The sequence below is a fragment of the Mesoplodon mirus genome (assembly GCF_964341445.2).
Source record: "Mesoplodon mirus genome assembly, chromosome: 9".
NCBI lineage: Eukaryota > Metazoa > Chordata > Mammalia > Artiodactyla > Ziphiidae > Mesoplodon > Mesoplodon mirus.
In genome coordinates, this window is record NC_138985.1 from 13,287,936 (window position 1) to 13,308,761 (window position 20,826).

The 20,826-nt window shown below is 35.5% G+C and overlaps 1 protein-coding gene across 4 annotated transcripts in view; it reads left to right on the plus strand.

Annotated features, from left to right (window-relative positions):
- The window catches only part of CACNA2D1 (calcium voltage-gated channel auxiliary subunit alpha2delta 1), a 499,056-nt gene that overhangs the window by 295,212 nt on the left and 183,018 nt on the right, over positions 1–20,826 (plus strand). For all 4 annotated transcript variants that reach the window (XM_082632141.1, XM_082632142.1, XM_082632144.1 and 1 more), the window contains one exon: positions 5,157–5,198. In XM_082632141.1, the coding sequence (XP_082488267.1) occupies positions 5,157–5,198 (42 nt within the window). The remainder of the gene's footprint in view (positions 1–5,156; positions 5,199–20,826) is intronic.

The window sequence follows — 20,826 nt, forward strand, 5'->3', positions numbered from 1 at the left end:
GCTAAAGAAGGATAAACTGACAGTAAGAATGAGTTTTTTTTTTTTTAAGGTGATTTACCAGGCAATAGAGTTGCCCAAAATGTGTCACCCTGTGGATCATATGCAGAGTCAAGTGCATAACAAAGAAAAGAAAATTAGTAAATTGGACAGGAAGTTAATTTCTATTTGAGTTTTAAATGTGTCATATATTTCAGATGTTACCTATAAAATCCTAATTTTCAGTTCCATTATTTTTTATTATTATTATTATTTGTTTTTGCGGTACACGGGCCTCTCACTGTTGTGGCCTCTCCCATTGTGGAGCACAGGCTCCGGATGTGCAGGCTCAACGGCCATGGCTCACGGGCCCGGCCGCTCCGCGGCATGTGGGATCTTCCCAGACCGGGGCACGAACCTGTGTCCCCTGCATTGACAGGCGGACTCTCAACCACTGCGCCACCAGGGAAGCCCTCAGTTCCACTATTTAAATCTTATCCTTGGCAACATCTTACTCCCAGGTTGAAGCTTTGTACTTATGCTTCAGATTTTTAACATAAACTATTCATCAGAGGCCACGTTTTACAGGAAAGTGGCATGCAAGGGACTGTCACTCACAATATACATTTTTAAGATGGAATGGTCTATTTTATCCAGATTTAATTTTTGACTCCCAGTAGGCACTGGGAAACTAAAGTCATTCATCTCTCAACTTGCTAAGGGAGTTTTAAATTTCAGTAAACAGCAGCATTGTATTAGCATGAACCATTTGGGTAAATTTGTTTCAAGGAGATAATAAATAACTAAACTACTTGGTTAAAAATCAGAAATGAAACAATTTGTTCTTGTCATTTAGTGGTGCTTAAATTATGAAAAATTGCCTTCTAAAGGTTTGACTAATCTATGAATCTCGTTTGAGGCTGTTGCTAGCTTTAGCCTATCATACTGCACATAATGCACTGAAAACCTCTGTGTTTGGAGGTAAAATACCTTCTAAGATGATGTTGTTTAATAATTTGCATGAAAATGTTTACCTAGAGGGATAGTAGGGAAAGAAGATGACTCAATTTTGATCTGTGCCTGCGATAATTAGTTTATATGCTATGGTTTTAAAGTCTTAAATGATAATGATATAACTATTTACTTTCTGGAAAAGGGACTGAGGAAATTTTGAGTGATAGGGTAGGTAAATGATTCAGAAAGAAACACACGCACACATTTCAAACACACATCGTTGAATTGATCAATAGAGGAGAAACATCTCAATTATCTGAAATTCTTAACTCTCGCCTATTTTGAAACCTGGGAAGGTTTTGGCTTATGTGGTCTTACCATCCAAGGATAGTAAGAGATCTTCTTCAGTTACAGCCGATTTGGGGCAACTGGCCCAGCTGCCTGCTCATCGTGTCATGTGTGAATCAGGAGGGCAAGAACTTGCCTCTTAGGTCAGTGTGTCCATAGTCTTCATCTCCGTTTCTCCAACACTTAGCACAGAGTGAGGGCGCCAGAGTACTGTTGAATGAATGGGGTGTGGCTCCCTCTGTTGGTCGTGAGACCCCTAGCACCTCCCTGTACAAAGTCTAGGTGAGATGGGGGCAGGGGCAGGGTAAAGGGAGAAGGAATTCAGCTGATAATCTTCCTCCTCTCCTCTAACTTGCCCCAGTCAGATCATTTAACTGTTTTTCTACAATATTGTCTCCTAATTTTCTTTTAACATAGAGTTAGTTTTAGCCAAAAGTCATCCCTGTAAAAACATCAGGACATAGAGGTAGGGCTGATTCAGTGTGAGTTGTCTTTCATTCCTGAAAGCTGTCCTTTAACCCAATTCTCTTAAGATTGTTTCTGGATATATTTTGGTGATTCAGTGATTTACATGATTTGATTTCAGACTGATATAGTTTAATGTAGCTGCACACATCTGAATATATATATATATATATATGCATATATATTTTATAATAGAGCTAATATGTATTTCCATAAAGCAGAAGAAATGGCTCTAAATGAATGTGATAGGAAAGAGAATTATGACCACCAAATTATGATTTTTCTCAAGCCTACTTTGAAAATTATTACTGAACCAAATAATTCTGAAACTATATAAACAAAAGCCACTACAAACTGAGACAAAAAAGTCTTTATATAATTATACAAGTTAAAGGTCCTATGAATGTTTGCCATTTATTTTAGCATCATGCTGCCATGTAGGTGGACAAGGTTGACAGATTAAATGCAGAATTACAGTTTCCCCAAATCCTGATGCCCTGTAGAGATTTATCTTTATGAAAATTGATCAGTTGAGCCTTTCTGCTAGATAGAGTAAGGGAATAATGAAATGTGCGTGCTATCAATGCACAGTCTGAGGATTGAGAAAGGAAAGTGTATTTATAAAAAATGAGGTTAAAAAAAGCTTCTGAGTCAAAAGCAATGTCATTTATTGGAGGGAAGAAATTTTGTTTTAAGTCAGTGGATGTAATCAGTTGTACATTCCACTAAGGCCTGTGTTCTCCTATTGAAACATGACCACCTGTCTAAGCACACGTTTGATTAAGTGCTTCCTAGGTATGTTGTTTTTCTATAAAAAAGACACACTTTTGTTTTCCTTTGCATTTATATTTTGACCATGTAAGAAATGGATGTTGTATAAGCAAAGAGCTTCTTAAAAGTAGAAATATAAAATACCTAGTCACAAGGAGTACCAATGTTTGGCCTGCATTATTATTTTATGACTAATGTATTTTGTTTCCAGTTTGCTTAAAAAAGCCAGGGATTGGAATTATACGTCTTCCAAAGTCCAGAAAATTTTGTGCAAATGCATAAAAGTTAAATAAACTTAGCAATACACATTTGCAATGACAGTTTTAGAAGCAATGTAGACCTTCTAAAAGAAGAGGCAAGTAGTGGGGCTTTATGTAAAATATAATACAGTAACAAAGAAAAAAAAACATTTGGAAATTCTCAAATAAACAGGTTTTCTCCATTTTAATTTTTATTTTAACTTCAATCACAGTTTATCTTAGTAGAGTCAAAATACTTAGTTTGAGTGAAAACTAGCATTTATCATACTTTACCCTGTTCTGACACTGTATGTCATACTCTTCATCTTAGGTTTAATAAGTAAATTCTCTTTGTTAACGTGACCATGGGTCACACATAAGAAGAAAATTTGACTAATCAGTTTAGTCCATTAGCTCTGGCACCATGGGCCAATTGTAATCCTAGACAAATAAATTGTTTTATATAGTCATCTGAACATGTTATTTAACCTAAAAATAGGGGTAGATGTATTTAACTTATTTTGTGTCTTTTTTGGCGCAGAAATATATACAAATATGTACTGAATGAATGTTGAAAATGATGCTGCTGAACTGCTTGAAATTTAATGTGGTTTCACCTTGTTTTCCACATGTTTCAATTCTGTAAATGGAAGCAATCAGTTGGCAGACATAATGTCTAAAATGAAGTAAACTTATTCAGTGTTTTAACTTTTGATGGAATCCACATTCTAAATTGAAAATTATCTCCTGAGTATAAATTACAGGGTTCCATGAGGGATCAATAAACTGGTAATTGGATTTGGATCTCAGGGGAATTCAGAAGATTCTCTTTCTTCCTGTATGTGATGAGTTCTGACATTGTATTTTAACTTTGTTACAAAACTATCTTCCAGGAAGTAGAACTTTTATGTATGTGAAAATTCTCTAGCTACTTAGTTCTTTAAAAAAAAAAAAATTAAATGGCAATTTAAAAAGTTTTAATGATTCTAAATGAAATAAATTGAAACTCATGGATTTCATTCAGTATTACAAATCATATGTTCTTATATTTATCTGTGTAGTTTTTGGATTGGTTATTTGGTCTTCAGAGATACCTATATTTTACAGATCTTCATTATCATGGTATGTTTCTCAAATCAAAAAACGGGGGCAGAATCTGTGGCAAAAATTTGGAAATGAAACAAGATCTCTTTTCCTCTTGGAGATTTATAATGTGCATCCATACAATGAGGCTGTATGAATTCCTGCTGAAAAGACACAATTTTAACTTTATTGTTTATTCTAAAATCATGGCCACAGAATACTTTTGCCTATACAAGGTCTACTATATCTTCAAGAACTAGTGATTTTCTTTGGAACATACTTTGAGAAGCACTAATTTAGTCTATTTTTCCCAAGTGATTTTAAAACATTTTTGTGAATTGTGTTTTCTTTTAACAAAATTTTATATTGTGCATGTCTGTAAATGTTTAAAAGACACAGAAAAATACACTTTTACATGGTACCCAAGTTACTACTAAAGATGTACAGAAGATGGGTAATACATATCTTCAAACAGTTCAGGAGGAGAAGAAAGAAAAAAGATATCAGTATATGCAGATTATTTTTATATTGCATAGAACTAGCCTTGTAGACAGAATAGGGATTTAAAATTCATTGATAATTGTTTTATCCATTTTTTCCTTTCCATTTTTCCTCTCTAACACAATTTATGTCCGTACTTTATATTTATGGCATATTCAGCAACGTTGATGGCTAGCAGAAATGTCCACACACTTTCATTCTTGAAAAGCCAACACTCACTTGATACTTTGGTAGAATATGAGAACATTAGTATGTTGGATTATCTGATATTCTTTGCTATCTAAATTCACAGATACTCTTAATCCCTTATCTGAGTCTCCTGAAGGAATTCCTGCCAGTATAGTGCAGATATACCTTTCTTCAAGAATAATTTCAACATTCGATATATATTTTTTAAAAATCATGGTTTCAGCAAACTCTTAAGCAGCCACTTAGAGTATTCACTTTTCTTGAATTATTCTATTTATCATTTCATTATTTAGGTGTGTGTGTTTGTGTGTATGTGTGTGTGTATATATATAAGCTTTTTGCATTAGGAATTAAAAAATGTTTTTCTTCACAGATTGTTCTCAGACCTATACTGAGAAGTTTTCCCGCAGTGCAAGATGTGCTTTTCTGATATCACTGCTATAGGGTTTGAATATGTTCTTAGAAAATATTGGCTAATCTTTTCGATCTTTGTGGAATATATTGTAAAAGGAATACTATGAGAGGTTTATTATTTAAAATATGAATAAAATGTATTCGTTGTTTGATCCAGTATATTATTATGTTTTTAATCAAATCACTAAAGTATTCTTTTTTTTTCTCTTTTTATAGAGCAATGAAGTTGTGTACTACAATGCAAAGGATGATCTCGATGTGAGTATTAAAAGTTTTACATTAAATTCCAGGGTAAACTTAGGTATACTAGGGTGATTGGCTTTACAAACAAGCTGACCTAGCAGGTTTAGTTGGATTCATGCACCAGTCCAGCCTTAAAACTGTAGTTGCCTAAAGGCATTAAAACATATTTAAATTCAAACTGTTTTTCTCTCATCTAAGACATGCTACAGTTGACTCGGTGATCCATAAATTTCATTTTAGTTCTGCATATTCTTGAAATCCTGCTAACTTTGTCAAGTTTGCTGGAGTTGGACTATTTCACATAAAATTTTTGAGAATTTATAAAGAAATGTAAGATAATACATTTTATACTTCACTAAAACTTTATTGGGGAAGTTCACAGTCCTTTAGACATGTTAATACTATTGCTCTTGTAAACCCTTAGATAGTGAATAAAAATGAATCATGTTTTATGATTAGTATATTGGTTTGGCTATTACTTAAAGTAAAAGTGCTAAGACAAGACAAAAGATTATTCCTCTCTCATGTCACATTCTGTGTACAAGGCCTAATATAACAACTCTCCATCATCCAGGCCCTACAGTCCTTCTCTCATGTTTTTTGCTCTCCTCAGTGTAGCTTTTCCATATTGTGGTCCAAAACGGATGCTCCAATATCCACAATGATTTTTACATTCTACACATCAGGAAGGAGGCAGCTGGCACTGAAGGACACACCCTTTGCCTTTAAGGGCATGTTCTGGAAATTGCACGCAGCATTTCTATCTGCACCCGTTGTCCACAACTTAGTGACTAGTCTTGCCTAGATGCAAGAAGATACGGAACATAATTTTCTTTCCCCTTGGATAAGCATGTACCCAAATAAAATATAGGGCTCCATTACTGAAGAGAGAATAGGGGGAGTACTAGTTAGGAGTTACTTAGCAGTTTGTGCACTTAATTTTGCTCTTCTTGTCATATTAAAGTTAATGCTCAGACTCTACCCGCTCATCTGAGTGACTTCTGTCAATTAAGTATAGTCAAATTCTTCAACTTGGAACTGAGGAAAAAATTCTCTTATACAGGAAAATGGTTATAAAATTATGCATTGTGTTGAGTATTATTTAGTCCTTCTTAAAGCATGTGTTTTGATCCTTACAATCAAATTGTTTTCTGCAATGGAAATATTCACTATCTTAGAATGAAAGAAAGTTAAGAAAAGTAAGTAAATGTCGAAGTTTGATATTCACCTTAGGATTTTTAGTGGTTGTAGATTTTTTTGAAGATCGTTGCTTATCAGATGAAGTTGGACTTACATGGATGATGAGACTTATTCATCCTTACCAAAAGTTTTGCTGTATATAATCGGATTTAATTGGTTGCTATACTCCAACTTTATACACGTAGTGCTTGCTGTTTTACTTATCAAGTATTTGGATAATCATAATGCCATCTTGTTTTGATTTGAATTGGCTTACCTTCCCTGTTCTTTGTTTTACTTTTCTATATTCCAATTTAGTTGTATATTTTTATTGCTCAAATTCCACAAAGCCATATTCATTATGAAAAATTGGTGAACGGAGATTATATAATGTGAGTTTATAATCTCATACATTAATATCTAATATCTAATGAACACAGGAACTAATTGGAATACTAAATATTGAACCAATATTATCAATTAATAAATTTATCCTCATATGTTTGAATGGGGACATAAATATCTGAGATATAAATAAATTTTCTATTTTCTAGAATAGTTCTATATTTAATGTATGAGTGGACTTTGAAAACAAGTGGCTGAAATCTTCCCAGCAAGTGTGAAGCTATAGAACTAGGAAGGCCAGATGTAACTACAGATGTGTTTTGGTGCGCTGACACAGAAACAAAGGGAGTTTGATTGCCTTTGGATGTGATGCATTCTCCAGATGCTGCAGTTCCACTGCTCCTTGTTGCCTTACTCTGCCTACATCACACATCCACACACATAAAGAAAAGAAAAGAAAAGAAAAATGCCTTAAGATAGTATAGGGTAGAATCTTCATCACACCAACATGTAAGGAAGGTGAGGGCAGGGGTAAGGTGTGGAAGATATGAGTAGATGGAAATGAAGAAAAAGTAGCTTTCATAATAGAAGTAAATCATACGAAAAGTCCATAACTTTCGTTTATGTTGGATTCAGGATTCAATTTAGAATCTCCTGGTTCCTATTATTCTCCCATGTTAAATATGCTGGTCCATAACCAAGTTAAGATTTGCATATAAAAATGACATAGTCAAGTGTAATCTTTTGATTTTGTTCATTATAATGATGATACATGGCCTCACTTAAAGGTAGAACAAGCATTTAAAGTACTTTTAAATCTCATCAGTTACCTCTCAATGAAGCTCAACAGCTGTCTCTTTGGAGTGTAACTTTTTATGAGCTAGGTCAGAATTAGCTAGTTTGTGGGGAGCTGTCAGGTTGTAAGCCTTTCAAGGACTTTGATACCAGAGAGTCCCTCAGGGACATTTTATAATATCTGTGCTGCTCAGATCGATGCTGTTTATATTCACCTTCTGGGTATAAAAATAAATACCTAGTGACAGGCAGATTTAGCTAAAGCAGTAACTGAAATAAGGGGTAAAGTCAATGTCCCTTAGGATTGTGTAATATGATTTAAAAATTATGACTCTAGTCATTTACACAAATTTTTGCTTTGGAATTAAAAAATGCACGTAAAGGGCTTCCCTGGTAGCGCAGTGGTTGAGAGTCCGCCTGCCGATGCAGGGGACGCGGGTTCGTGCCTCGGTCTGGGAAGATCCCACATGCCGCGGAGCGGCCGGGCCCGTGAGCCATGGCCGCTGAGCCTGCGTGTCCGGAGCCTGTGCTCCGCAACGGGAGAGGCCACAACAGTGAGAGGCCCGCGTACCGCAAAAAAAAAAAAAATGCACGTATAACTTGGCTAAATTATTTGGTGAGCCACAATTCTCATGGAAGGTGTAAGGTACATAGCCAGGCTGGAAATTTAAGACAGTAATTCCTGTCCCTGTGCTAGTTAAAGTTAACATATTCTCTCCTCTAATTACCTGATTTTGATATCCTACAATTTTTCCAATCAGATGCTAAGTACTCTTTAAAAACTAATTCAACTACTACCTCCTCTTGAAGCCTGCTATGCTTTTCCTAAGTAGCAAAGGGTATTTCCTTCCCCTGGGTGCTCAGAATAACTTGTTACACGTTTCTGGTTTCAGTGGTGTAATATCTTATACTATGGTATTTTTATACAGGGATAATCTTCTCTATTAAAATTTTAGTGTCTTGAGGTAAGGGTCTTACTCATTTTCTCTGTTTAATGATTTAGAGTAATTGCTGAGATAATGCTTGTTCAATTGGGTAGGTGTTTGTGTGTTTCAGTCCCCCTGTTGCTTACATAGCATTTGTGAAGATTGTTCGCTTTTTAAAGTAGTGCCTTATTTGCAAAGTAAACAGGAAACCCTTTGCAAATATGGTGGAAACGAAAATGTCTGTTTTGTTTCAAGGTTGAGTGGAAACAATATTAAGAGAGGAATGGCAAGACTGACTTTGACTGTGGACTGTATTTGAAGTAATTTTTTAATATAGACATTCGTTTCCTTTTGTTCACACAACGGGGCAGGCTGCGGAAGATGGGAGTGGAGTGGACCTTTTTCCTTCTTCTGTCATCTGTCCTTTCCTCTCATTAGCCCCTGGTTCAGTCATGAGAACTAAGTAAAGTCCAACAGACAATGTACTTTCCCCTGTGTCTAAAACTGATTCAAGTTGGGAATGAGTAGCAGAGTTAGAATATTTGTTTGCCATACTACAGGCAATATAAGCATCAGGATTTTGGGTTCCAAGTCTGGAGAGATCTGATAATCTAAGTTTTTATGAATCTCTGTGAAGCATGAAATCAAGCTTATTTTATTAGTCCATCAAACTAAAGTTTTGTCTAATTATACATGTAATTAGAATAAGTAAGTTGTTGAATTTCATTTCCAGAGAGACCACAGCATTAACGTGGGTACACTGTTTTATGTAAGATTAGTTTTTAACTTTTTATCAGGAAAAAGATTTTAAATATAAAGAAGAGAGAACAGTAAACTGAGTCTCCATAGTTGCTGTATGTATTGTTGGCTAAATATTTTAAGATAAATTAGAGATGTGGCATTTCACTCCTAAATACTTCCATAGGAAACTGTTATCCCTAATTAATAACAAGACATACATGTATAAGTGCTGCGTACATTGTTATACGGAGGAAGAAGCAGAGCTTGATGATTAAGACATTATACTCTGGAGTCCCACTGCCTGCATCTGAGGCCCAGCTCTGCCATTTTCTAGCTTTGTGATATCGGCAGAGTCACCTAACGTCTCTGCGCTTCACTCCTTTGGTCTGAAAAATAAAGGTAAAGTGATACCTGCCTCATACTGTTACTGTGAAAATTAAATTAGTTAACACATATAAAGCATTTAGAACATTCCCTGTTTTACAGTAGGCAATCCAGAAATGTTAGTGAGTATGATTTTAAAAATAATAATTATTAATATTACTACAATACATTTAATATTGATTTGAAGTGATTTTAGTTCCAAATGGAGCACGTTTATATGTGTGGATGTGTTAACAATAATTGAAGGGTACTAGTTTGAACTCGTTCATTTTATTGTTATGAATATCCTTACATTTGTGCGAAAAACTTAAGAAAATGCATAACAAAGTAAAAATCAGAGCAGAATCTTCAGAAAACGTTTAGAAATAAATGTGACCTCAATGCAAAAATTTGTCTTGAAATCATTGTAGGTTTTATATATCTGGGTTTGAAAAGATAATTAAATATCAAAATAAAATGGAAGAAAAAGCTAATAATGCAACAGTTATTTATGAAATTCCACCTTCAGGTTCTCTTTAGTTTTGAAATTTATTTAGGTTCTTGTTTAGGTTTTTAGAGACATCTGTCCCAATAAATCCTTAACTTCCCTAAAGATGTAGTGAAGCAGATTCCCCAGAAGATTTCAGTTGTGCCAGAAAGCAGCACTATTTTCTTAATTCCCAAAGCAAGCAAAGAGAAAGCAGATCATTACAAACTCTTATTAACCTAATTCCAAGACCTATGTTTCAGACTGAAATCCAAATGAAATAAATTCAGCCCAGAATTCCCATGTCAATAACTTCAGTTGATTTATTTGCTACGTTTTATTATATTGATCATGTTAAAATTTTGACCTGTCTGGGACATTTGACTAGTCTGCTGAATTCCCTTGCATATTTATGTTGCTATTTATTTTCTTACCAGTCTCGTCTACATTAAAATTAATTCCAACATAATGTCCTATCTAACTGTCTTCTTAAAAGCCTAATCATTCATGATTTTATTTTATAGAAATAAATCAGTCTGCTTCTAGAATGAACCAATAGGGATATGTATCAGACAGCGACGACTCTGTTCTAATTATTAAAGAAAGAAAGTCTAGGTTTCTTTTGCAGCTTTTTAAAAAAAACTATCTAATAGTATACAGCCTTTATTTCAGGCTCTGCTAATGACTGTTGTTGAATCCTCAAAAGGAGATGGCATAGAGATAGAATATTAATTGCTTCTGTAGAGTAAATGGTAGAATCAGAGTTACTTTTTTGTGTGTGTGCATCTAAAATAAGTGGTGTAAATATTTTCAATGCTATATGTTTGGATTGGATTATAATAGTAATTAACATATGTGTACTTACTCTATACTAGAAAGTAAATGCTTTGCAAGTAATGTTATCGTTTAAAGTTCACACTCACCCTTTGTGGCAATACTATTATTTTAATGATATCCAGAAAAGACAAGTAAAATTTAGTGAGCTTAAGTGACTTGTCCGCTGTCACACATGTGGTATTTGGTAGTGCAGGGAACTGAATGCAGTGCAGTCCGTGTGATCCACAGCAGGAGCCGTGTGTCCCTGTGCTGTGCTACACTGCCTATTCCGTGGGTCCTCATGGGGGACAGGAGAAGGCCATGTGATAGAACTGTTGTAAATCAAGGCTTAAGATTAAAAGTTTTGGGGGCTCCCCTCGTGGCGCAGTGGTTGAGAGTCCGCCTGCCGATGCAGGGGACACCGGTTTGTGCCCCGGTCCGGGAGGATCCCACATGCCGCGGAGCGGCTGGGCCCGTGAACCATGGCCGATGAGCCTGCGCGTCCGGAGCCTGTGCTCCGCAGTGGGAGAGGCCACAGCAGTGAGAGGCCCATGTGCCGTAAGAAAAAAAAAAAAAAAGGATTAAAAGTTTTGAAGATGGTTTTGGTTTAAAGTTTTAATTTATTATACCTATCCATCATTCTGTCCGTATTTAATTTTGATGTATGTGGCTTGTACTTATCCAGCCAGCTTCATCGACAGTTGTTAGTTGACAGTGACTTGCAGTAGGTAAAATAAAATCTCTGTGATTAAAAAGATTGTTAGACTTTAAATCATAAACCTTCAGTGAGCTGCTCCATCATTCCTAGTGATATTTACCATGGAGACCTTAAAATTAATGCATTCACCCTTGTGTGAAATATAGCCATATTAGGATTCTTTGGGGGGGGGAAACTGTTAAAACTAATAAAAAGGAAGATAAGATTAGATTCCATTTCTTCTAGGAATAGCGCCGTATGTTTTTTGGGCCTTCGTCCAAAATTTTTGAGTCTATTTTGATATTTTTGTAATGCTTTGTGTGCTTGGGCATGTGCTGCTTTTGCAAGGATAGTTAAAACGTTGGTCCTCAGCTGCTTTGGGGTGGTGGCATGCATAATTCTCTTTTAGATTCCACATCCAATTCTTCCTTTCCAGAGGCTAGTGTATGGTGTATTTATTTAGAACTCACTGAATATTCACTGTTCGGAAAGTTCGGTGGCATTATGTGGGCATTATAAACTCACCCTATGTACAGCATTGGGTAAACAGAAATATGGGGACTGGATTGTTCTGAATGGTATTTTCAACTTTTTTTTGCTTGCACATGCATGCCAGTTAAAAATATGCACCTCTCAATATAACAATATTTACTTATAAATTCTCTGTATATACTACTGAACTAATATGCTGAGAAACCTCCCAAGAGACTTCTAAATTTTTAAGATAAGTGAAATTTTACGAAGTATTGGCTTAAGTGGCATTTGACATTAAAAATCACTAGAAAAAAGTATAGTTGTTTTCTAGATGCTTAGTTATTAAATGCCTTTAATTATGATGACTTCATAATACCATAGGAAATATCTCAACAGCCCATATGAACACAGGACATTGTTACCGATATAGTAAATTTAAATCCATATTTATGATAGTCTTCTTGATAATATTAACTTTTTTGACCAACTTGCCGGTTGAACTAATTGAATCACTTTTCTATCTGGTAATGAGACTGAAGAAGAGCTAGTGCTGGGAATGGAAGCTTCATCTCTGTCATTCTCTTCTTGTTCAGTGCAACTTCCATTACTAGAATTTCAACTTCAATCATTGTTAATTTCAGAAATCTTTTAAAGCTGGTAGCACGTATGGAGTAGGTGAAACCCAAGAAGATAATAAGTAAATTTACATATAAAGTGAAGAATAGTACATTGAAAGGGACTGTGTAAGGGAGTAGGTGGCTCATTATCAGTATGTGGGGTTTCCACTTTCTCCTTGTGGTACCTGGAGGATGACAGATGACTTGAGACCAACTCACACACAGTAAGGCCGGGGAGAGGGAATGCTAATGTCACTCTTTTTGGTAAATATTAGTAAACTTTATTATTTTTCTTATTTCATTTGCTAGAAATGGGTATAACTGTAAGTTCTAATGTTTTCTTCCACCCTTCCAGTGAATTCCTTTGGAGACCACTGACGCATGGTGTGTTCATTTTTATTTAAGTTCTTCTCAGAAAGATGGCCTTGACTGTCACTTGAGGGAAGTAATCAAAATAATTCAACTCGTGAAGTGGAGGTGAAAAGCCCAACTAATGTTCTAACCTATGTTCACCTACAAATTGTCTGTTTGATTGATATCTATAGCTCTGTGCTTTGAATGCATTGCCCTAAATTAAAATGTAAACTCTCAGTGTCAAGGGGTTTGGATACCAAGAGTCTTTTGGTCAGTGGTCTCCAAAGGAATTCACTGGTGGAAGAGAACATTAGAACTTACTGTTATACCCATTTCTAGCAAATGAAATGAGAAAAATATTAAAGTTTACTAATATTTACCAAAAAGAGTCTTTATACCAGCCTTTCATCATTTACATGTTCTTGCAGTTACTTGGCATTTAAAAAAAAAAAAAGCCTTGGAAACAATTTGCTTTTAGTTCATAGATTTCAGAATGAGAATTTTCAGAGCTAGAAGAAGGTTTACAGATCTTGTTACCCTCTGTTCCTTAAAAAAAAAAAAAAAAAAAAAAAAACAATCTGAGAAGCCATAGCAAGGACACACAGAGCTGTAGACACAGAGTTGAAATGAAAATGAGAAGCTGGATTCCTGACTGAGGCACTATCTGTCCATTCACTGGACTGCTTCCAGTGTTTGTCCTTGCTTCATGCTGAAGTAGAAAAAGCATGAGTTTGGGGACTAGGAAACAGTGATTCAAGTTTATTTATTCACTCAACAAATATTATAGATAGGGCAAGCAGATACAGTTCTAAGTGATTTGCTAGGTGCTAGGGCCACAACTGAACGATGTCAATGAGGCCTCTTGCCCTCGTGGTGATTATATTTTAGTGTAGTGAGATAGCAAACATGGGGCAAATAAAAAACTCGATAGCATTTTTACGCATCCATAAATCCTTAAACACCATTTCGAATATCAAAGTGTTGATGCCAAATTTCTGATTTTAAGAAAGAGAACTCTGATCATTTAATGAGCATTGTTGCATTTACAATACCAATTTTTAAAAGCTACCTAAAAAAAAAGTAGTAAAATTATTGCTTCCAAAGTTAAGTTGGCACAATCTGTACAAGACAGAATTGAAACAAAAGTCAATGGCACCAAAGCAGTTACATAACCAATCTTTATCCCTTCCTTTGACATTTTATACAAAATTATTATTTTATAGTCTTTATCTTGAAAGGGATGTCCTGCCATCTAGATACATAAATTCTATCAATGTTAAGATATATCCTAGGGATATATCTTAGGATATGACTTAAATTTTGCATGTACAGTAAATGTTTGACAAAACTTAATGTGAAATTCTATAAAAATCAGTTAATGTCTACATTGCTCTGAATGTAATAAATGAAGCGTAATGTTTTCAATATTCTATGGGGAATAATTTAGATGGGAGAATCTCCAAGAGAGTATTTTTCAACTGCGATCTGAAGAGTGAACTGATACTATGAAAAAAGACCAGGGAACAACCTACCAGACAAAAGGAACAGCAGACCCAAGGACGTTAAACCAGGAAGAGCGTAATGTGTGTAAGGACCAGAAAACAGTCCAATGTGGCAATGAGCAACGGAAGGCAGGGCAGGAGATCTGGATGAGGAGTCAGGCTGGAAACAGATCATTCAGAGTCTTATGGGCCATAGAGAGATTTTCATTTCTTTCTAAGTATGGTGGGATCTTGGCGTCCTGGAGTCCAGGCTATTTTTTTTTTTTTTTTTTACTGTATATTAGTTGTAAGGTGTTAGTCAGTCTTTGTCTCAGGTATCAAGGGAAAATAATTGATCTCTCTACCTTACAAAGTTTTTTTGTTTAACCTGTTTTGTCCTGACAATATTTTTTAAAGTATATTTGTCTGTGATAATCTTGATAATATGAAATTTTGCTTTTAATTTTTTAAGAAATAGATTGGCCCCATTGAAATGTTTTCCTTTCCTAATATAATATATACCACTATATGGTTTCCGGGGGTGGGGGGGACGGGTGCTATATTGAACTTTCAGACTATCTGAAATCACATAGTGCTTTTCATAGGCAAGACACCATTTCACAGTCCCTTAGTAGAGAAAATACCCTATCAGCCAGTCCCCAAAATTTGGGTTACATATTTATGTATAAAAAAGATATGTATATATATGTTCAGAGTATTACATCCCTTTCTAATGCTGATAATTTGAAATTTTCATACTACTTGTAGAGTTTAAACCAGTCCTCAGCCTTGTCATCACACTTACCTGTATTGTGATATTGTGATGGCTCTCATGCTCATTGAGGCCTAGATACTGGGATAGGTGATTCACACGCATTCATCCATCATGCAAACTAAAAATTCATCAGTTTTATTTTGAGGATGCCCTCAGATTCTGTATTCCAACTTATTAAATCGTTATTGTAATCCTTATCAGCAACCTCAATACATTTTCTTTAAGGAATGCCTCTTTTTGCTTTTAAAATTTAATGAACAAGTTCTTGCAGTGATCAGTATCCATTTTTGACTTAATTTAGTTGTTTTATGTGTTTCAAATTCATAGTTGTCTTTGATTCACTTTGTCATATTACAAAATGTATGTTTTTTTGCTTTAATATCACCTATGTATTTTTTAACTTGCTATCTTTCTCTGTGTATTGCACAGTTTCAGTTGCTTACTGTTCCCCCTACCTCCAAAGTCTGCTTATTTCAGACTGTTTCTTCCTTCTGTTTTATATATCATAATTAATAGTAGAAGAATATGCAGAGACTTTACAGTAGATCTAATTTTAAGGAATAGAATTATTTCTTCAAGTTTCTTCTGACCACTAATGTTATGTTTATTTTTCATGTTAACTGTAAAACATTCTTAATATATTGAGTAAATTGCCTCTGAGGAATTAATGCTATAGTTTTTCCATAGGGTAAATCTAAGCAGATAAAACATTTTAACTACTTGAAGAACTGGAGAAATCTTCTCAATTCATAAAAAAAAATCTCTTTATTTCCTCATCAAATATATTATGATTAGCTGAACTCATATGTTTTTTCAAAGGACAATATGTCTATTCATTAAATTATAATTTAAAATGTTTATTTTCTTATTGTTATGATTCAGTAAACCAAATGGACAAATATTATATTTAAGCCCTTAGTGTCATATATTCAGTGTCATCCAACTCATATTTCCTTTTCAGTTCTATTCATCCACTCAGTATGTCTCTGAGTCACAGCATCCTCAAGGAGAAAAATAGCAGCTTAAACCAATTAACTCAGGAGACTCAACAGTGCTCTTATTGCCACTGTAACTGGATTCATTATTTACTATTCAGTCTGGCCTCACACCCTGACCAGAACAAGTGTAATTGGCTGAAGGCTCAGCACCTTTTTCTCTATTTATTATTCATTAATTGGGCATGGACAGCTGCAGCTGCTTTGATGAATCTCCACTTCTAATTGATGCATGTGATTTACTAAAAAGGAGGCTTTCCTATGTGTGGGTCAGAACTGGTAATCAGCTTACATTCCAGTGGTGAACTAGTGGCTACAGAAGCAACCATATTTTTTAATCTGTAGAGTAGATACCAACATGTCAGTATAGCAGCCTTTTCCGCCTTGCTGGCTGTATGAAAGTCTATTGTAAATAGAATACATCGAGGATAGTTATTTACATTGGATGCTAATATCATGCGTAAAAGCATATTGTGTATCCAAAATTCTGTTTGATATTGGGAATACAATTGAGACTAAAAATTTCAAGAATCAATAATGCGTACATTGTGAAAGTTGTAAGGCCCTCTTGTAAACAACATCTGTGAAATAGTTGTAAAAAAGAAAAGGATGTATTTGGAGGTAAAAGTTTTAAAATATATTCATATACACTGTGGAGAATTGTATACAAGTCTGTAGTCTCTGGTTATTGAAGAGTTTGGTTCATTACACAAGAACACGTTCATTTAACCCCTTCATTAATGGGATAGAAATACCAATTGTGATGCCTCTGTAGAGGGTCTCCGCTCTTATTTAGTATCAACTAATTTTCTCACAGTTTTGTGAGATACACAAAAATTAGAGTGCAGGGGGAGGTAAACCTAACCATAATGTGATTGTGAACAAAGTTTCTCAGTGAGCATGTTCAGCCTGAATTGTGCACAGTAATTAAGCTAATTTTTATTGTAATTTAAGTGAAATATATAAACTTTTAATTTCTGAACATTTTACTGTTGGTAGAAATAGTTTTAGCATGAAAAAGATAAAAAAATATTAAAAACAAATGTTTTATTATAAAAATCAATTCTAAGAGTGTTTCATTTGAGATAAATATATTAAATATGCAAAAGTCTTTTGTGTCTGTCATAGACTTATCATTGTGACTTTCCAAATGAAATTTGCAAATAGGTACTGCTTGCAAAATCGAATGACCCATCCAGCGTTAGCTGGTACCTCTGTCTCTGACTGATCTAATCTATTATTTAATAACTGAAATTATGTTGAAATGAATAGTCAGAGGAACATGCTTCTCATGTTTCACTTATGTGTTTTACCAGATATGTTTGAATACATTTTGGAATTTACCTCCTCAGCGTCTCTGTACACATTTCTATAGGGTAGTCGGGAGAGTTCAGAAGAGATGTTTTGGGGAAAAAGAATGGCAAGAGACATGCTGACTTACTTTTCTTGTATGTGGTCTGGCAAACAATGAAATCTTAATTCCAGGGGGACAATTTATTTGAAATTTTTAACTAACACACTAAACAATATGTGTTAAGTAGCTTTTCTCAGTCAGTCCCTTTGTGTCTAGTATTTGCTCCATGTTAATTATACTATCTAATGCCATAATATATCAAGAAAAGTAAAGATGGATTATGATGATATCAGGAACAATAATTTCAGAAGTTTAAGGAAATGAGTTGCATTTAGAAATTTTAATTTTTTCATGAAATGACTTCAATTTATGGAGAGTGTAATAAAGCGGGGGGTACCATGGGAAACAGCCATATTATTTTTTCTTAATATATTTAGCAGCTGTACATTAAAACTAGACTTGATATGTGATTATACAAGTTGAGAAGTACATTATTTCAAATTATTCCTAAAAGCCCTTTATATGGCTATTTATTTATTTATTTATTTATTGGTTGCACCATGCAGCTTGCAGGATCTTATTTCCCTGACCAGGGATTGAACCAGACCCAGTAGTGGAAACAGTCCTAACCACTGGACCGCCTGGGAATTCCCTCTATGACAATTGAAAAGTGAAAGAATCTCTATTAAAATACATTTAAAACATAATTTTTAAGTGTGAGAGGGTTCAGAGGAAATAGAAGCAACTTTCACCTTAGTAAGATAATCGTATAGTGCTTAATAGCACTCTAGAAAGGACTTAAAGCAAAAATTAATATTTTGGGGCTTCCCTGGTGGCGCAGTAGTTGAGAGTCCGCCTGCCGATGCAGGGGATGCCGGTTCGTGCCCCGGTTCGGGAAGATCCCACATGCCGCGGAGCGGCTGGGCCCGTGAGTCATGGCCGCTGAGCCTGCACGTCTGGAGCCTGTGCTCTGCAACGGGAGTGGCCACAACAGTGAGAGGAAAAAATAATATTTTTAATTGCAAATATAATACATGTTTATTGTATTACATTGGAAACAACAAGAAAGCACAAAGCTGGGGCCTCCCTGGTGGCGCAGTGGTTGAGAGTCCGCCTGCCGATGCAGGGGATACGGGTTCGTGCCCCGGTCTGGGAGGATCCCATATGCCGCGGAGCGGCTGGGCCCGTGAGCCATGGCCGCTGGGCCTGCGCATCCGGAGCCTGTGCTCCGCAACGGGAGAGGCCACAACAGTGAGAGGCCCGCATACCGCAAAAAAAAAAAAAAAAAAAAAAAAAAAAAGAAAGCACAAAGCTGAATACCATTAAAACTATAAAAACCAGTGATAGTGCTAACAGTGTTTGCTATGCACTCATCCCTACATTTCTCTCTTTACCTCTTTCCTCTAAAAATATAGGCTGATTTTCTCTTCTTTCTTTGTGCTTAACATCTACATTTAAGCTTAAAACCATTTTTAAATACAGCATATATGTACATCCCCAATGTAATTACTCTTTTATATTCCTTAATAACAATATAAAATTGTATTTGTCATATTTATTGTGACTATTTTACTATTGTTGCACATTTGTTTCAAGATTTAGATATTAAATGACATTTCTATAAATGTTATCATTAAATCCTCCACTCTACCAATAAATTATTTCTTGAGTGAGTGAATGAATGAAATATTTGCACTTATCCACGTATTCCTAACCCTAATTCATACGTATAGTTCACTCTCTGTCTCTTCACTGTTGTGGCCTCTCACGTTGCGGAGCACAGGCTCCGGACGCGCAAGCTCAGCGGCCATGGCTCACGGGCCCAGCCGCTCCGCGGCATGTGGGATCTTCCCAGACCGGGACACGAACCCGTGTCCCCTGTATCGGCAGGCGGACTCTCAACCACTGCGCCACCAGGGAAGCCCTCTCTTATCTATCATCAAATCTTTCTACTTTTCATATATCTAAATTTTGCTAGAGATAGATATAAATAGGATTTCTGGAAAAGATATGCTTACAGAAACGAGTGTAATATTTTCTAAAATTATAGAAATAGGACTATAATTTTTTCATAACTGAAAATAACATAGATTCTTTAGTTTGAATCTTCTTAATTTAAGTAGGAGAGGATATTAGAACCAACTGAGAGATTCTTTCCAAAGATGTCCTCCCCGTTGTGATTCACTGCTTTATTGGTTGCGGTGAGAGGGCTCCCCAGGTGATTCGGATATGCCTCAGGGAATGAGGACCACACCTGCAGCCCAGCGTTATTTATAAGTCAGAAAGCTGAAGCCCAAGAAACAGTGACTGGCCCTAGTCCGAGGTGTTATGAATACAACTGAGTAGAAGCAAATCTCCCGATGTCTTTACTTTCCACTCTGCCTTTCCACTGTTTTTTGTAAGTATGTTCTTTGTAATAGGTTTTGTATGGGGAAAAAAAAAAAATCCAGGGCCCCATAAGCTTGAGAACACTGGGTAAAACATGGTTTTCTTTAGTGTTTATTTCAGAGCTTTTGATGTGCCAATGTGCTTTGTTATTCTCTTAACAGAAGAGTAGAAGAATATTTTCCCAAGTTATTTCAGGTTGGAGGTAACCCTTAGAGTATCTTGAGAAACTACTGTATTTTGAAATATCCTTTGACAGATATTACTGGCCATATTACCATGTGCACACATCTATTATTCAGTAATAATAAAACAGTGTTTCTACCCTATGGAGGATAGAAAAATTCAGACATCCATTAATATGCTTATTCTTAATCCTAACTTTTTCATGAGTAGTTCTAAACAAACATGTGTGTGCAATTTAAACGATTGACTTTAAAGCAGTGGACTTGCAATTTTAGTGTGTTATCACAATCACCTGGAGGGTTTGTTGAACTACTACTTGCTGGATCCCTCCCCTGATGTGTCTGATTAACTAGGCCTGGGGTGGGGCCTGAGAGCCTGAACTCTAAAAGTTTCAGTGGTTGCTGATGCTGCTTCTTCAAGGACCACACTTTGAGAAACCTCTGCTTTAAAATAAATATTGAGGCTTTTCACTAATTCAGGATGTTTGCAGTTGAGAAGAAAAATGACATCATTTATTAGGTGAGACCCTTTACATTCTTGTTATTAGTGAAAGTAGTTTGTTTTAATGATCCCTTCTCTTACTCAAGTCAATTGTGCCCAGGAACAGAGAGCCATAGAATAGAGGATGAATTTTAAAATATATTAAAATTCACGGTTGAATCCAAGACCAAAC